The sequence below is a fragment of the Python bivittatus genome, unplaced genomic scaffold, assembly GCF_059951505.1.
Source record: "Python bivittatus isolate LINGU-HERP-01145 unplaced genomic scaffold, Pbiv_v1 ctg000610_np1212, whole genome shotgun sequence".
Lineage (NCBI taxonomy): Eukaryota > Metazoa > Chordata > Lepidosauria > Squamata > Pythonidae > Python > Python bivittatus.
Genome location: NW_028277088.1, coordinates 60,174,066 through 60,191,237, shown reverse-complemented (window position 1 = coordinate 60,191,237; position 17,172 = coordinate 60,174,066). Strand labels below are relative to the sequence as shown.

Genomic DNA, 17,172 nt, shown 5'->3' with positions numbered 1-17,172 from the left:
TTCTTTTAATATACAAGTCAGTTTATCATTTTCTGCCATTTTCATCAGTTTTAACAACCATTCTTGTATTGTTGGTAGTGTCTGGGTTTTCCAAAATTTTGCATAAAGAAGTCTTGCTGCGGTAATCATGTATTGAATAATTCTATCAGGTTCTTATAAATCTTTTGGGGATGAACTTTTATAACCTTTACAAAACATGATGAACTCTATTCTACAGGGAGGAAAGATGCCAGAGAGTTGGAAAGAGATTTGACTTTAACAAGAAACTATAGGCTGATATCATTATTGAATAATGACTACAAGTGTTCACAATGATTCTAGCTGATAGAGTGAAAATAATTTGCAAGAATTTATACATGAAGATCAGTGTGGGTTTTTACCTAAAAAACAGTTAAAGGACAATGTTAGAAATGTATTGGACATTTTGGAATATTTGGAGCAACATAATGAAAAACAAGCTGCATTGATTTTCTTAGATACAGAGAAAGCCTTTGGCAATTTGAATTGGGCTTTCTTGTTCAAGGTTTTGGAAGTTGTGAATTTTGGAGAGAATTTTATAAAATGGGTAAGGTAGATTTATACTTCACAGAAAGCACAAATAGTTGTTAATGGAAACCCTGTGAGATACAAAAAGGAACAAGACAGTGTCTCCTCTCTTGTTTATTTTGGTTCTTGAAATACTGAAGAGAGATATAAGACAAGATGAGAGGATTGTGGGAGTAAAGATTAAAAAAGAAACATATAAGTTAAGGGCATTTGCAGATGACTTGGTGTTGGTTCTTGTTGTTGTTCAGTCGTTAGTCGGGTCCGACTCTTCGTGACCCCATGAACCATATTGCGCCAGGCCTTCCTGTCCTTCACTGCCTCCCTGAGTTTGCTCAGTTTCATGCTCATTGCTTCAGTGATGCTATCTAACCAATTTATCCTCTGCCGTCCTCTTCTCCTTTTGCCTTCAATCTTTCCCAGCATCAGGGTCTTTTCCAAAGAGTCCTCTCTTCGCATTAGGTGACCAAAGTATCTGAGCTTGAGCTTCATTATCAATCCTTCCAATGAGCAATCAGGGTTGATTTCCTTTAAGATTCACTGGTTTGACCTCCTAGCAGTCCAGGGGACTCTTAAGAGTCTTCTCCAGCACCACAGTTCAAAGGCAGGTGTCGGTTCTGGAAGATCCTTTAAAGGGAATTAAAATATTAATGGACAAATTAAAAGAATTTGGTGCATTAGCAAGTTTCAAGATATGGCACGGAAAAACCGTGTGTTTTTGTGTGGCAGCGGAAAAACCGTGAGTTAAATATAAGGCATTAGAAGATGCAAATGAAAGAGGGGGATTGGGCTTACCTGATTTGAAATTGTATTTTGCAGCTTGCTGTTTGGTTTGGATGAAAGAGTTAGTATTGCTGAGAAATCATTATGTTATACGTGCCAGTAGTAATAGTGTATACTAAATTCAGTGGGAGTTTATCTGTTTGTTTAATCAGTGACATCATCAGGTTGCTCCAGAAGTGATGCCATCAGGTTATGCCAAATATGATGTGTGTAACCCTAACCCTCCCCCAGATATGACGTGCATAACCCTCATCCCCACGTGATGCAGCAGTCAAAGGTCATAACCCTAACTGGACATGACGTGTTGAACCTAACCCTATCATCAAGAAAGGTGTGATGGTCAACCCTAGGGTGTCTGATTAGCTTAACCCTAAACCTAATCCCATGGGGGCATTCAAATCAAAACTAAGTAAGGTGAATAATTAACAGAACCCTAGGCTGCGCTGTATTTGGGAAGCAAACCCTATTTGGGCCTTGTGAAATAAATAATAGCCTAATGATGCTTTTAATTTTGTGGAGTTTTAAAATCAAGCGCCTGAATACAGGAAAAGGAGATCCTAAAAAGGCTTTATTTCTATGCAGTTTTAAAATCACTCCTCGAATGTGGAAAAAAGAACTTTTTAAACCACAGCAGCCCCAGAATGATTAACCTAACCCTAAACCCAACCCATATCCTAAGGGAAGTCAAAATCACAGACAGCTTTACCTTTTGTAAAAGATAGATACATAGCTTGCAAATCTTAACCTGAAATAAACATGCATGTGCGTGTGTGCTTGCACGCATACACACACACTTTTGCAGATTTAACTGATAACACAAATACACACATACACATAAACATTTTGAAGCATGACCTTAATAAAATTGTATTTCTATCCCCCTCCCTCCAGCAAAGCCAGGATAATTTAACAGAGGAGCCAAATACTCTCACAAGCAGCAGCCAAGCAAGCAGCAGGTATTCCACAGTGATACTCATTATTGATACGTCTGGACATGTCAGAGCCATGATTCTAGGCATGCACAGGTGTGCTTGCAATGGATGGGAGAGGATGTATGCATGTCCAGACATGTCGTAAGCACATGACTCAATGACATGACATTATCCATCTGCGCACGCATGTTTGGAACGGATGGGAAGGACTATATGCACATCTGGGCTTGTTAGAGCCCATGATTTTGTGTGCGTGCTGAGCTGTTGACATGTCAGCTACAGGCTGCTGTGCAGTTCAACAGTTTAAGCTCCAGCTTGCATTTGAAAATAATATGGCAGCCTCAGATTCCAAAGAGGTGAAGAAAGAAGAAAACCTTGATTCTTTATTTCCAAAGAATAAAGATTCTGCAGACCTTTTTAGACTGTTAGAGAAACCCACCAGCACATGGGTCAACTCAAGAGCTCTAACAGAATGCACCAAAAGCTGTTGCCAGGGTTATGATAGAGAAAATAATTACCTCAGACCAATTTTGTATGGCTGTTATAAGCTGTGTTGTAATTTTAGTGATGAGGAACAGCAGAAGACAGAGGACATAGTGTCAGAATCTGCAGCAATCAAAATATATACCAATTAGAGGATTGTTTTATTAGCATAGTAATTGTCGTTTGCATATAGGGAATGTTTTGAGCTGCATGTATCCTCCAATAAATGAAATCTTTTTTTAATCTACTTTGGAGTTCAAGGCATTTGTCTGTATTGGAGTTTGAACATTGTAGACCTGACACATAGTCTGTAATACTAACCATACACCCTGTGAAATGGTGCATGGGCCATCTTTAGCCCCCATCAAAGGACACTGAGAGGGTAAGTAACAGATATTATTGTTATGTAAATGCTGGTGGAGCAGATAGCATACCAACAGGCTGTTTTATATTTTACAGTATCTGAATTAACACTGCCTAGACAAAGAGCAATTCAAAGTACTCCACTTTCATATTCTAGCGGTAATCGCTGCTGGCAAGTATCTTATGAAGATTTGTCTGATCTAGAATGTGGTAATGATTCTGCTCTATTAGAGTGGCCAGGCTATTTGAACAATGAGTTAAAGAACTGCAATTCAAGTGAAGATTGGCTTACTTGTGACTGTGGGCATGGTTTGTGGGGTACAGAATGTCACCCAGAAAGGCCAACTTACTGTAAAATAGCATGTTATGAAACTTTACCTTCTTCTTCTTCTGATGATGATGATGATGATGATGATGACGGGTATTTTTCCAAGGGCATAGGCATGCCCCTTTGAACTCTCTGTTATCAATACAATTATGTGTTAAAGGCAATGTGTGATCATTTGTCAGAGTTCTTTTGGTATAATGAAGTAAGAAGAGATTCTGAGGTCCATTTATTACCTGGATGTGTGGGGAGCTATGGAGGTGTGAATTCCCTTTTTCAGGAGGGAAGAAAGCATGATAAAAAACTGTCCATGAAGCAAGTCAAGACATGGTTTTCAGGACAAGATGCTTATACCTTTCATAAACCTGCAAGAATTAATTTTCCTAGAAATAAAACAATGGTGGCTGGCATAGATCAGCAGTGGCAGGGTGATATCATAGATGTCTCCATATTTTCTAAGGAAAACCATGGAAAAAAGTTCACCTTAACAGTTATCGACATGCTATCTAAATATGCTTGGGCCTACCCTTTATTTGGTAAGTCGGGGAGAGAGGTTGCAGCTGCCTTCCAGAACATCTTTGAAACAGGACACGCACCACGAAAAATACAGACAGATGCCGGTAAAGAGTTCTTAAATATTCCTCTGAAGACGCTTTTAGCATGTTATGGCATTCATCACTTTGTCACCCATAGTGAGACTAAAGCAGCCATTACAGAGAGTTTTAACCGTATCCTGAAAAATAAACTCTGGAGATATTTTACAGCTAAAAACACCCAGCACCCGGGTGTACACCCGGTACATAGACATTTTACCTGCAATTCTTCAGGGTTACAATGACACTTACCATCATAGCATCTGGACTGCTCCTAATATCATAAACTTGTCTAACGAAAGGGAGGTGTGGATAAGACTGTATGGGGATGTTTTAAAAAGTAAAAGAATGGAAAAACATCTTAAGGTGGGTGATCACATCAGGTTATCCCAACTGAAGGGGAAATTTGAAAAGGGCTGTCAGCAAACTTATACAGATAAAATATTCATCATCAAAGAACTGGGGTCAAGGGGGGAAAGAGTGGTGTATAGATTAAAAGATTACACTGATGAACCTGTAAAGGGGTCTTTTTACCTAGAGGAGCTCTAAAAGGTTCCTGATGACCAACAACGCATATACAGAATTGAAAAAGTGGTCAGAAAAAGAGGGTGGGGAAAAAATAGAGAGATTCTGGTCAAATAGGTAGGCTGGCCAGAGAAATTCAACAGCTGGGTTAAGGAGAGGGAAGTATGCCATCTTTGATATGGCGGGGTTTTATATCACCCCTCCCAGCAACACATCAGCTGCTGCTTTTCCCCAAAACAAAAGTTCTAATTTTACTATTCAGTTAGCAAGGGCATTGGATCTTCCAGGTTCATGGGAAGTAGGACTAGTAGAGATATAGTACCCACATAGTTGGAACACTTCAACTGGACATTTTGAAATTCTTACCGAGAAAAAAAGGTGGTATTTTTCTTTGAAAAGTGGTAGTATTATGCCAGCACTGAACAGCTGGTAGAAAATATGAACAAGCTTATATCAGGCATCAAGAACAGTCCTGAGATGACCCTGAAGTATGATCCGATGGTTCGAAAAATTAATCTTACAGAAGATGGAACATATGCCATCCAAGTGAAGAACTTGGATATATATTAGGTTTGTTCCCAGGATTCCGTGCCAAAAAAATCTCCCTTTGCTGCAGATGTGACTGGAGGATTCAATACCTTATATGTTTATACAAACATCGTAGAACTCCAGATAGTGGGTGACTTCTATGTACCACCACTGCATTGCGTGCCTGTGTGGGGGCAAGACAACGATTTCATTATGATGACCTATGATCAACCACATTACATTCCAGTCACCAAGCATTACATTGACACCATTACTGTAGAAATCAAAACTGATCAAGACAAAAATGTCCACTTTTATCATGGGAAGGTGGTTGTGAAGCTTCATTTTAGGCCTCAGAAAAGCGAGGGATGGTTGTGATCAAGGAGCACGGGAGTCCCCAAGACTATGTGGCCTACTATACGGCACAAGCCAGTCATGTCCTTACAGGCTTCTGAGGAACCCCTGTCATGTACAGGACAGGTGTGGTCTGTGGACTTTTTTGAAAAGCAATGTCATTTCCAAGGAAAGGATTAGAAATCTTTAAACCACATGTGAAATCTGCAGCCAAGAACATTGTCAGAGATGTGGCAGGACAGCTTGTATCCCATGTTGTTGAGGGGGGCAGGGGGGTTCGGGTATGGTCATGGCCAGGAAGAATTATGCAATGGGGTCACCTATTCCAGTTAAAAAGAGAAAGATTGTGAAAAAAAACCCTGGATACAAAGAGGAGATGTGCACAGAAGAGGAAGTGGTGTGACAAACGAGACATATTTTAATACAAAATGGCATTTATCCATGAGGCTTCAGTGGAATGTATGAAATCAGAACTGGATCTTTTTCAACTGGCACCTACACAAACCAGTATTGAAAACAGCATATATGTTGAGATCCCACCTTTAGCCATGCTATCACCCAACGCACCCTTGGAATTTTTTATCATAGGACATGGTGAGCATTACATGGATTTAAAGAGCACCCTGCTGTATGTGAGTTGCAAGATTGTAAAGGCCAATGGTACAGATATCAGTGATGATGCCAGGGTGGCACTGGTCAACTACCCTATAGCATTGCTGTTTAACCTTGTTGGATGTAACCTTGGGAGATCATCTTATTACGCAGAGCCATCATTGTTATTCTTACCGTGCCATCATTGAACTGATTCTGAACTTTGGCGGTGATGCCCTGGGAACCCAATTTACAGCTGGGGGCTTTACAAAGATGACTCAACCCTCATGGAGAGCACCCTGCTGACACCTGCAGGCAACCTGGGCTTCAGAGCAAGAGTGAGACACACAGCCAGAAGTCGTAAATGAGACCTGCTTGGACCTTTGCATAGTGATCTCTTTTTTCAAGACAAGCTGCTGATTAATGGGGTTGATGTGAAAGTCAAACTCATAAGAACCAGAAATGAATTTTGTTTGATGAAGGATGGCAATGAGAATTACAAAGTGCAACTCCTGTTGGCCTCTGTCTTTGTAAAACATGTAAAAGTAGCACCAGGCATGCGTTTGGGTTATGTGGAAGCTTTGCTGTCCTCCAATGCCAAATATCCCATTGATCAAGTGGGAATGAAGGTTAACAGCATTCCAGCAGGTAGCCTTGTGTGTAATCAGGAAAACCTATTTCCGGGGCAGTCACCAAAACAATTAGTGATTGGTTTTGTGGACAATGCATCCTTTATCAGGAATTATGAAAGAAATCCATTCAATTTTCAACACTGCAGTGTCAGTTTTTGTGCCCTGTATTGCGATGGTGAACAGATCCCTGCAAAGCCTCTTCAGCCTGATTATGAGCATGACATTTATGTGAGAGAGTACATGCAGATGGTGCAAGTGTCAGGCAAAGGTATGAAAGACAGGCCTCTGTTAATTAGCCAGGAAGAGTTTAGCCGTGGTTATACTTTGTACTGTTTTGACTTGACCCCTGATCAGGGGTGCTCTGAGCACTATTCTTTGATCAGGAATGGTAACCTCAGAGCAGAAATTAGATTTGCACAACCCCACTATCAACATGATTTTCTATGCAATCTTTGAAAACCTTATTGAAATAAATCACACAAGGAACGTACTTTTTGATTATATGTGAGAATGGACTCCCTGCAGCTCCTCTGTTTGTTCTCTGGAAGTACATGCTTTCTAGGGGTCTACCCTTGTGACCTGCCATCCAAGAGACAAATCTCCAAAAGACCTTTCGGATTAATTGTAAACACCCATCCTCAAACTCTACCTGGTGAACATTGGCTAGCCCTCTACTTCCCTCATTTTACAAACTGAGCCGGTCATCAAACCTGAGCATGCTTCTAGGATTTAGCATCCAAGGTCTAGAGGGGGTGTCAGTAATCAGTTCCCATCTCCCGGATATGGTGAATTTTTCAATTCTTATGGAAGACCACCAGGTAGCCCTGACTTTCCTGGATCCATAGTGAAGTTTTTAGCTGAGAGTTGCGTTAGTCGTGGTTTCCTCCTTAGGAGCTGTAGACTTTTTCAGTTTTTCTAACTGATCTTTAGCAGCTATAGACCCCAGCACAGATGTAGGTATATTCAACTCCACCATAGCTTTCATAAATTCATCCCATCCCTGGGGTTTCCACTTCTTGGTAAGTGATCGGTGTTGCAAGGCCCCTTTCACCAAGTCTAAAATATTAGTACCAGGAACAGGTACGCCCTTGTATAAAAAGATGCCACAATCATCCCAGGATGAAATGTTCTGATGCTGTTTCATTTTGTTCAGCAAAAGTTCTGCAGTTTTTCTGTAACGTGTGTTCACACCGCCTAGGACCTCATGCGTTGTCGCGTCCTGTGGAGATGGTCGTTCCAGTGATGTCAGAGGTGACCAAGGGTCTTCTGGGGGGTAAATGAGATTCAGCCTGTCCTTTTCAGACTCATTTTGCCTGGTCAGTCTTAGAAACCTCTGCAGCACAGAATTGTAGAGCTTAATCTTGTCGTCCTCACTCAAATCAAATCTCTGAAGAATGGCATGCATCTCATCATCCAGCTGGTTAGTGGCCACAGCCCCCATAGTAGGCACCCTACCCTGTAGTTGCTCCATCTGATGACATGACACCAGATACATTTTCTCAGCATGGTCCATGGTTTTTCCAGTTAATAGGCTGGTCAGCAATGGAATTGCAACCCCTAGTAAGGGCCCAATAAATCCTCCTGACTGGCGAATGATCTGTTTCTTCTTTTTAAGTGAGACATTTCTATCACTCAACTTTTTAATGACACCTTTCGTTCTCTTTAATGTGCAGAGTTGTGAAGGTTTCAGAGGAAGGTTTCCTTTTAAAGTGTTCAGGGCTATTTCTACTATCACGCCTACCAGATCATTATTAGTGCTACATAAGATGGCCTTTCTCTGTTTTGAACCAGCCTTTACTAAGATTTTTTAAAAACCCCAATTTCTGCACACCCTCTCTGACATCCTGGATGAACTAACGCTATGATGCCCAAGCTGTTGCTTTTTTACTCTTCTTTTTCTCAGTGTAAACAACAGGCCAATCAGGCGGAAAGAGTCCTATTCTCAGGCTGTAGGTTTCTGGAGTAGCGGCTGCCAAATCTACCAAAAGGTAGCCGTGTAGGTTGCGAGTAGCATCTTGGAACACCTCTAAAAAGTACTGTGTGTTAGTGGGGTACATCTGACGAGCCAGCATGACAATTTGCATCAGATTGTGGGGACAGCAGAATAAAACCAAATATTTGGAATTCAGAGCTAGTGTTCTCATTTTCTTACCTTGGAAAAACAGGTTTGAAGTATGAGAATAATGCTCAGGTTTCTGTGGTGAACGTACTATGTAAATGCCTTCTCTATTTGATCGCTGTCACTGGCAGAGGCCATTAGATCATCTACCACTGCTAAATTGATTTGGTTAGATGGAAACAAATCATCATCATCAAAAGAAAGTGGTAGACCCTCCATAAACTTAACATATGGGAATTTATTAAGTAGTTCTTTGTACAGAGGTTGCCAACAACTATAAAACCATACAATATTTTGAGGCATTTGAGACAACACAGCATCACCATGTTCTAACATTTGTTCGATAAAAAAGGATTTGCCAGAATTGGATGGCCCACTTATAATACAAGAGAAAGGGTGTACAAACTGTACAATGTTTTCCATCATGCCTAATAACCGTAAGGTAGTGTACAGTAATCCTCAGTCCTGAGTGCCCTTTTCTTATATACAACGTTTAGAGTTTTTTTGAGTACCTGCGTTTCTAGTGCCCACTGTTTCTTAACTCTAACAATCCCCAGTTACTCTACCTTGTTCTCTTTCTTTCTTAGATTAGTAATAATCTAACAAATCTTTCAAGCTGTCAAAATTAACCTCATCACAATTAACACTATTTAGCATAAGCTGCTTCACCCCCTACTGTCTCCCCATTTAAGCTCCTTCACCTCCTACTGTCTCCCCATTTGACAAAGCGTACCCATACATTTTGGGGCCTGCTGCCACAAACTCTGTGATCACTGTGTTTGGAGGGATCTCACTCATCAGCTGGCCTAAATAATCACCTAATGATGGTGTCCACGCCCCCTCTCTAATAAAAATGACAGAATCGGTGTCATGATACAGACACCTCTCACCCAAACCCTCCAGTAGCCTGTATAATTCCAGCCATGCGTGTCAGAGTCTGCACACTCGATCCCAAAGTTCAGTAAATCCTTTGGAGACCAAAAGTTCCATCAGAGATTTCTTTATTCAGGAGAAGCGTACAGCATCATAGTTTGTTGAGTCTAATTCTACAAAGCAAACCCTTGTCCTTTTAAGCCCAATTTCCTCCCCTTCTAGGTTTTCTTTCCCACTTGCAACTCTTCGCACCTTGCCCTGGTTCTCACACCTCCTGGCCTTGGATGTCTGTTTCAAGATAGAGATAACGGCACCTGGCCTCCTCTCCCCACTTTTTATGGCAGGTCAAGCAACCAGTTTAAAATAACATTCCCACTATTCTACTATTGATCTATGCATAGCAATAAAAGTAAAAGCAATAAAAAACAATTGAAGGTTCTGGCTTGCGTAGATCCTGACAATGCGTAAGCTGTTGTAAAACTGGCAATGAATGTGTTTGGACGTGTGGATTTGGTTGGATAGTGTTTGGCTGTTTTCCATGTCACAACTGCTATCTCTGTGTCCACAAACTCACATGAGGAAACTTCACAATAGGGTACAAAAAGATATTTGAATAATTCCTCAGGGTTTGTCACCACAGATGTAGCCATGTGATTGGTGCTTTGCCCAAACTTACCCCACAATGAGTTTAAAAAGAGCTTGGCAATCTGCCTTTCAGCAGGGTTTACTTCAATATGCTCACGTCGTAAGTGGACACCTTTCATCTTTTCATAATCCCAAATGTACTGATTTTTATCCAGTTCTGTTTTGCACCAGTCAGGGTAACCACTGGCCTCCTGATTTTGTCTGAGATGCTCATTAATGTAACCTGAAAATAATATGCCCATCTTTCTTTCAAAATGCCAGATCTCATAGATTTCTGCAGTTCTGTAACCTTTTTCTAAAGCCACATTTAGTTCAACAGTACACCATGTCCCAGTCAGGGCTCTTTCTTCATCACTGTGTTTACATAGAGTGACCCTTTGCTTTTCTGTGCAGGTTGCACACATACTAAACATTTATTTACCTCCAGATATATGGGGTAGGACTGGGAAACAGAGGTTCCTTGGTGGGTACACTTTAACTTTAGCAAGTCCAAAATACTGTTTATGTCCCTAAAGTTTTGATAGATGATTTGTGGATGGCCAATCAGGTACTCCTTGTTCTTGTTCACGAAGGGGTACAAACTGGTGAAATCGTAATATAAGATTTGTTCCCCAGGTTTTGGTTTGTAGTACAGGCATGTAGCATTTGTTCTACCACCAAAAAATGCATCTCATGGATTCAAAGGAGTTGGGAGCTTATTCTCAACTAGAAACTGCTTCAAAGATGTGTCAGTCTCCTGCAAGGCAACCCATTCATGTTCCCAGATGCTACGCACAGCATAACTCAGATCCCTGAGGTACTCTTCTTTAACCCTAGTATGGTAGTGCAGAGCCCCATAGGTTGAATCAAGTAAACTGTTGAAGGTGTTTGCTGAGTAGCAAACAGGGCAGCCATGAAAGAAACAATAATTAAATTCAAAGGCTGTGGGGGTCCCATTTATGATAGCAAATCCATCCAAAAGATATTTACCTACCCACTTTTCACCTCCTTGCGGAGCATGCTGAATATTGAGTTTCTTGGTGTATGCTGATGCATTGTATGGCTGGTGCAGAATACCTTTTCTGGGTCTGCTGGTAACTGTCCAAAGGAGCTAATGCAATGGTGTTATTCTCCAAATACTGTACATGAAGTGATAGTGAGCCATGCAGACTGAGGCCAGTGTTGCATACTGCAAGGGATCAATGCACCGAGTCTTAATCTCCTCAGCAACATCTCCCCCACACCCTGTTAGAAATTTGCTCTCTGTCGTTTTCATCACTTGCCCCCTAAACCAGTTACAAGCCTCTCTCAATATCTCTACATCTTATCTGCAGTAGTAAGTCAGGGCCTTTTTTAGTTTAAACACAGTATCTGTATTAGCAGCATGCCATTTCAGAAATTCTTCTCTCTCCCTGGGCATCGTGGTTTGAGGGCTGTAATACTTGGCATCGGGGAGCGGCCCTACATAATCTTGATTGTCCATTGTATTGAACAAACGGGGGAAATACCCCTTGCTCCCCTGAAATCCCATAGGTTTAGGTAGTTTGCTTAATTTAAGGGGTAAGACAGAGAGACTATCTATACACCGAATCTTCAAATATGGCAGGGTAATACATAGCAATTTACCACCCTGACTTAAAAGTTCAACTTGGACCTTTTTACAGATCAGCTGCCTCAGGACTAGATAACCATCATAAGCTTTGGAATTGTGAGCAATAACAGTACAGCCTGTAAACTCCTGATTTATAAATTTCTTCACAAATTGATCCAGGCACCTATCACCATAACATTCCCACCTCATCACATCCTCTTCCTCCAGCATGTCCATGGCATAGACATAATTTGGTATGTGCACCCCTGTTTCTTGACAACATTCAAAATCATAAATAATGTACCTCGTGCCTGTTTCTGGTCGAGACAGTGGTTTCAGAAAACATAAATGCCTTTCCATGCTACCTACTTTCTCATAGCATTGCCTGTACTTGCTTTTCTTACATTTTTTGTGAGGGGTAAAGACATAAACACCACATGTGCCACAAAACACCTTATTCTTACAAACAATTTTTCCTTCCTTTGCCAGTTGTATGTGTCTTTCAAGGCATGCCTTAGAGCAACAAGACAGTTTGCACTTAACAGCATCTTGTCTTCTCCACATCCACCTCGTGACATGCATGCTTCAGACATGCATGACAGAAATATTGACAATCATGGGTAAATTTGTGGTGGTATCCTGTGTGGCAGAATTCATAGGAATAATGTTCACCCAGGAAACCCTTGATGTTTTTGATTGCATAGTAATGTTTGTTGTGTAACAATATAAACACCGTTTTTTCTTGTTGGAGTCTGCCTATGACAAAAAAGGCCACCCTTCTTGATTATAAAACAAAATCTTTATGGTTGTACCTAGATACTCTTCAAAGAGGTGTACCTGTGAAAAGTTGACCATGTTTTCTGTGGAAATGCCCAATCTGCTGTGGAGATCCTTGGCTCTAGTAATGATTTCTTGGTTTGTAAACAACCCGGTGTCTAACAAATATAACAAACAATCAGCAAAACACAGAAATTCCCCCTCCACATTGAAATCAATCAGGTAGCGTCTTTTTTTCTCCAGGACCCTGGTGAATAATACTGTGCTTAACTTTCTAAATCCTCCCCCCTCTCTGTTCTTCATGATGCTAACCACTAGTTGTAAATCGCCACCCCACAACACTTCAACATTGCTCTGTAGTATGCCTTCAGCATGGCTCAGGAACACGTCAGCATTTAAATCATCCATATGTCTCCTAACAGAAAAGAGAGGTTGATTTAGACCCTCTGCATCCAGCCGCAGCTGAACAAAATCATTGGGTCTTATCTCCCTAGAAATATTGTTCAAAAGAATCTGCATCTCATTATGAATATCTATAACCTGTGTGAATGAGTGAATATGAACATGGTTTGCAAATCTATAATGAACGTAATGTTCCACGGCATTGAAATTATTAAGAAATTGTTCCCATGTTTGAATATTCTCTAGGTACATGTCTGAATTCTGGACATTTATGATGCTTGGCCCCACTGACTGTTGCATACCCTCTGCTGGCAGAGGTTGTGGTATAGACTGTTCTGTGCTGATACTATCTGGGGGGTCTGTAGGAAATCCACCACCATGCATTTCTACTTTTTTGTAGGATGGCTCTGGATAAAACAACAGAATGAATAGTAACCCCAATGAATAAATAAGTAATACTGGCAGCATTCATAAACATACAATGGCCCTTCATGGTTTTATGGTTTTCTGAAACCGGCTTACATTTTGGATAAAACAATGTGGATATTTCTACCTTCTAAATGACCCTGTGCTCCATGGGATGTAGAAGGCTGGGGGTCCATAATCTGTAGAGCCCATTGTGAATCTGTGGGCATTGGAAAATTGGCAAAGATCTAATCTTCCTCCCATTCTGAAGGAAAAGAATAGAGACAAGCAGAGATCAGTTTTGCTGCAGAAATTTTACATGAGTCTACTGAAATGTATTTGTGTGAAAGGAAAAATAATACCTTCATAGGCTTTCAGGCATTGTGAGTCTGAGACTTCATTCTAATGAAAGAAACCACCACCAACAAAAAGTTATAAATACGGTATTGCGTCAAACAGGTCCTATATCTTAAAATTAGCCATAAATTACTTACATTAGTTGCATCCATTCTGAAATGGGTCTGCTTTGCTGGCAAATGGTGCAAGATGGACAGCTGGATAACTCAGACTTCCTGTCTCTTTCAGTATGGGCCTCATATAGTACTTTATACATGTTGTTGACGTCACACACTAATTGCACCAGAGACGCTGAATACTTATACCTTTTGCAAAACCAGTCAAAACCCTGACCCTAACCCATAAGAAGGCCTGTTTGGATAATATCACATGTGTTGTGATTAAATTGCATCTCTGTGTTTACCATCTGACATGGTTAAACTAGGGTTAGCAAAAGAAATAAAGCAGATTTCACATGGACTGTAAATGTATATTTATTGTAATATTCACTGGGTGGTTGTTAATAGTTTCTTGTAATTAATTTCTGTTACATTCTGACATATGATCCTCTTCAGAGATACAGGTAACTCAGCTTCAATGTCTGACATTACTGAAAATGGATTAGGGTTCTTCTTGATACATTGTATGAATGCCCAGAGTTTGAATGCACAGTGTGTTTCTTGGGAAATATAGTTTATCCAGTTTGTTGGAAATGATGATCCACAGGACTTCGGGCTTGGAAAGTCTACTGCATAAACTTTGAATAAACTGTGTTTCATTGGCTCCATCAACTTGGTCTTCAACTTCTTGTAGACTTCCCATTAAACAATGACGTAAGATCCTGATAACAGAACCCTTCAGAATCTGGGTCAATCCTGCATCTTGAGGCAGTTTCATTTCTAAACAGGAAACAAGATTATAATAAGCTACCAGTTCAACTAATAAAATACTATTTTTCTTAATGTTTATTTTTACTTACCATTAGTTGATTTACAGAACCTGCAATAACAAGGAGGTATAAGTTCATCCTGATCATTCTCATCAAAGAAGCAGCATGGATCAGGTTTTTTTCTGATTCTGCGTCCATGTTGTGGAGGTTTGGGGGTCAATTTTACATCAAACAAATCACCATCAGGGTCTGCCATATTATTTTTAAATGCAAGCCAGAGCTTAAACTGTTGAACTTCACAGTGGCCTGTAGCTGACATGTAAACAGCTCAGCACGTGCACAAAATCATGGGCTCTTTCCTGCATTCAGGCACTGATTTTAAAACTCCACAAAATTAAAAGCATCATTAGGCTATTATTTATTTCACAAGGCCCAAATAGGGTTTGCTTCCCAAATACAGTGCAGCCTAGGGTTCTGTTAATTATTCACCTTACTTAGTTTTGATTTGAATGCTCCCATGGGATTAGGTTTAGGGTTAAGCTAATCAGACACCCTAGGATTGACCATCATACCTTTCTTGATGATAGGTTCAACATGTCATGTCTGTAAGGTTTACCCCGTTCAGCTCCAAAGAAACTCTCGTGACACGCAAGTTCAGAAAAGAAGTTTACTAGAGGGTAACGTAGGTAGGTACAAAGCCAGGGTTGGCTTGGCTTAACTTAACATATTTTTCCATCAATAAGACGCCCCCATGTACAAGACAACCCCCACTTTTCCAACCCAAAATTAAGAAATCAATATTTTAAAGATAGTGCAGAACACATTTTTATTTAGTAATTAGTTAACATTTATCTGATACACTCGGTGGGAGGAGGTCCAAACCGTCTCTCTGCAGCTCTATTTCCATGCTCTTTTGCATAACTGATTACATTCAATCACGAGTGAAACTGCGGATAGCTTGTCTCTGCAAACAGACTTCCTCTAATTGGTTTGTTCAGCATCAGCTGACGTCAATTACATAAGGCTCGTGATTGGAGGAAGTCTGTTTGCAGACTCAAGCTATTTCACTCGTGATTGGAGGCTAGCAATAGGAGGAAGCCTCTCTGCAGAGACAAAGTATGGGCAGTTTTGCAACCATGCAGTTCTCTCCTTGGCTGACTTCCTTGAATAAGACGACCTTCAATTTTTAGCGTAAGGATTTTCGAAAAAAGTATCGTCTTATAGTCAGAAAAATACGGTACATGGTGTTTTATAGTTTCCCCATTCCTGTGCTTTACCCCGTTGCCTAGTTACCAATTACCCGCAGTAATCCCCCCTCGCCCAAATGGCAGATTCAGTCAGGTTCTTTTGTCTTCTTGATTGCCGTCTATTGTTTGTGTGGTTGTTGCCTTTGTTGGGTTTTCCTGTTGCGCGTAAAGCCAGGAGTTCTTAATCGCGCGCTGATCATTGCGCTTCCGAGCTGCTGCACTTCCCTTTGTCTGCAGCGCTCGAGGGAAGCCGGCGGTGATACAATGTATCGGCTCTTGCCCAGAGTTAACTGCCACCACCTGTCAGCAATTAGTTCGTGGTTTGGCTAACTTCCCCTTTTTCGCTGCTAGTGCCTGGGGCGGTGCAATTGACTAGGTGAAACTGAGCAGTCAATTCCCCTTCTTTCCCCTCATCGTTGCACACGTTGGGCAGCTGGCCACGTGTTCCCTCGTATCCTTCCGGAGGGATGGGCACCAGAACTGCTCGCGCAGGAGGTGAAGGGTCTTGACAAATCCACAATGTCCCACAATTCCCTCGGTGTGCCTGCTCTCCAGCACCTCCCTACGACAAACCTCCGGCACATAGAATTTCCCATTGCACCACCACAAGCCCCCTTGTCCCTTCAATGATTCTTTATTGCTCACCAACCAGAAGTCTTTCTCGCCTGCTTCCACGAAGGCTTGCATCCGCTCTGGCTCTGCTTCCTCCCTTGCTTCTCCGCTTGGGCTTGGGCCACGCCTTTTGCCACCAGCTGGGTCGCAGGGATAGTCGAGTTAGGTGACAGCTCCCGCAGGGTCCTAAGCACCTCCAGATTCTTCTGGCCGTGGTCAGGTCCCAGTCTACTGCCGGCTTCTTCCCCCTCGCCTGGTGCAGACTGCTTGGCTCCCGCCCACTGTCAACTCTGCTGCTGTTACTGCCACTGCTCTCAGCACCAACGCTGTTGTTGCCTGCTTTGCCGCTGGCCTCTCGGGTCCTGGCACCGCTGTCTCCGCTGCTGCCGTCCCCTCTTGCTTTCCAGTCACGCTTGGCACCGTCCTTGTCCTCGCCTTGCATGCAGTTGGTTGCCCAGGTCCCGCTGCCACTACTCCAGTCGCCACCGCAGCTTTCCGTCCCTTGGCCGCCCTTCCTGTTGCTAGCACCTCGAGCTCCGCTGGGTCCTCTGCCATCGTGTCTCCTCCGCGGCCCAACTCAGTCTGCCTGGTGGTGCTGCTGAACCGCAGGGTCTTGGATGCCCAGTCGATGTGCAGGTTCTGGTG

The 17,172-nt window shown here is 41.8% G+C and overlaps 2 protein-coding genes across 2 annotated transcripts in view; both read right to left on the bottom strand.

Moving 5' to 3' along the window:
• Positions 1-17,172, bottom strand: part of ZDHHC11 (zDHHC palmitoyltransferase 11) — a 77,979-nt gene that overhangs the window by 43,939 nt on the left and 16,868 nt on the right. The gene's annotated exons all lie outside the window — the stretch shown is intronic.
• LOC148214643 (uncharacterized) lies at positions 11,593-17,082 on the bottom strand. Its single transcript, XM_088150491.1, has 2 exons — positions 16,810-17,082; positions 11,593-12,372 (listed from the first exon to the last, which is right to left on the bottom strand). The coding sequence occupies exons 1-2, from the start codon at positions 17,080-17,082 to the stop codon at positions 11,593-11,595; spliced, it is 1,053 nt and encodes a 350-aa protein (XP_088006617.1).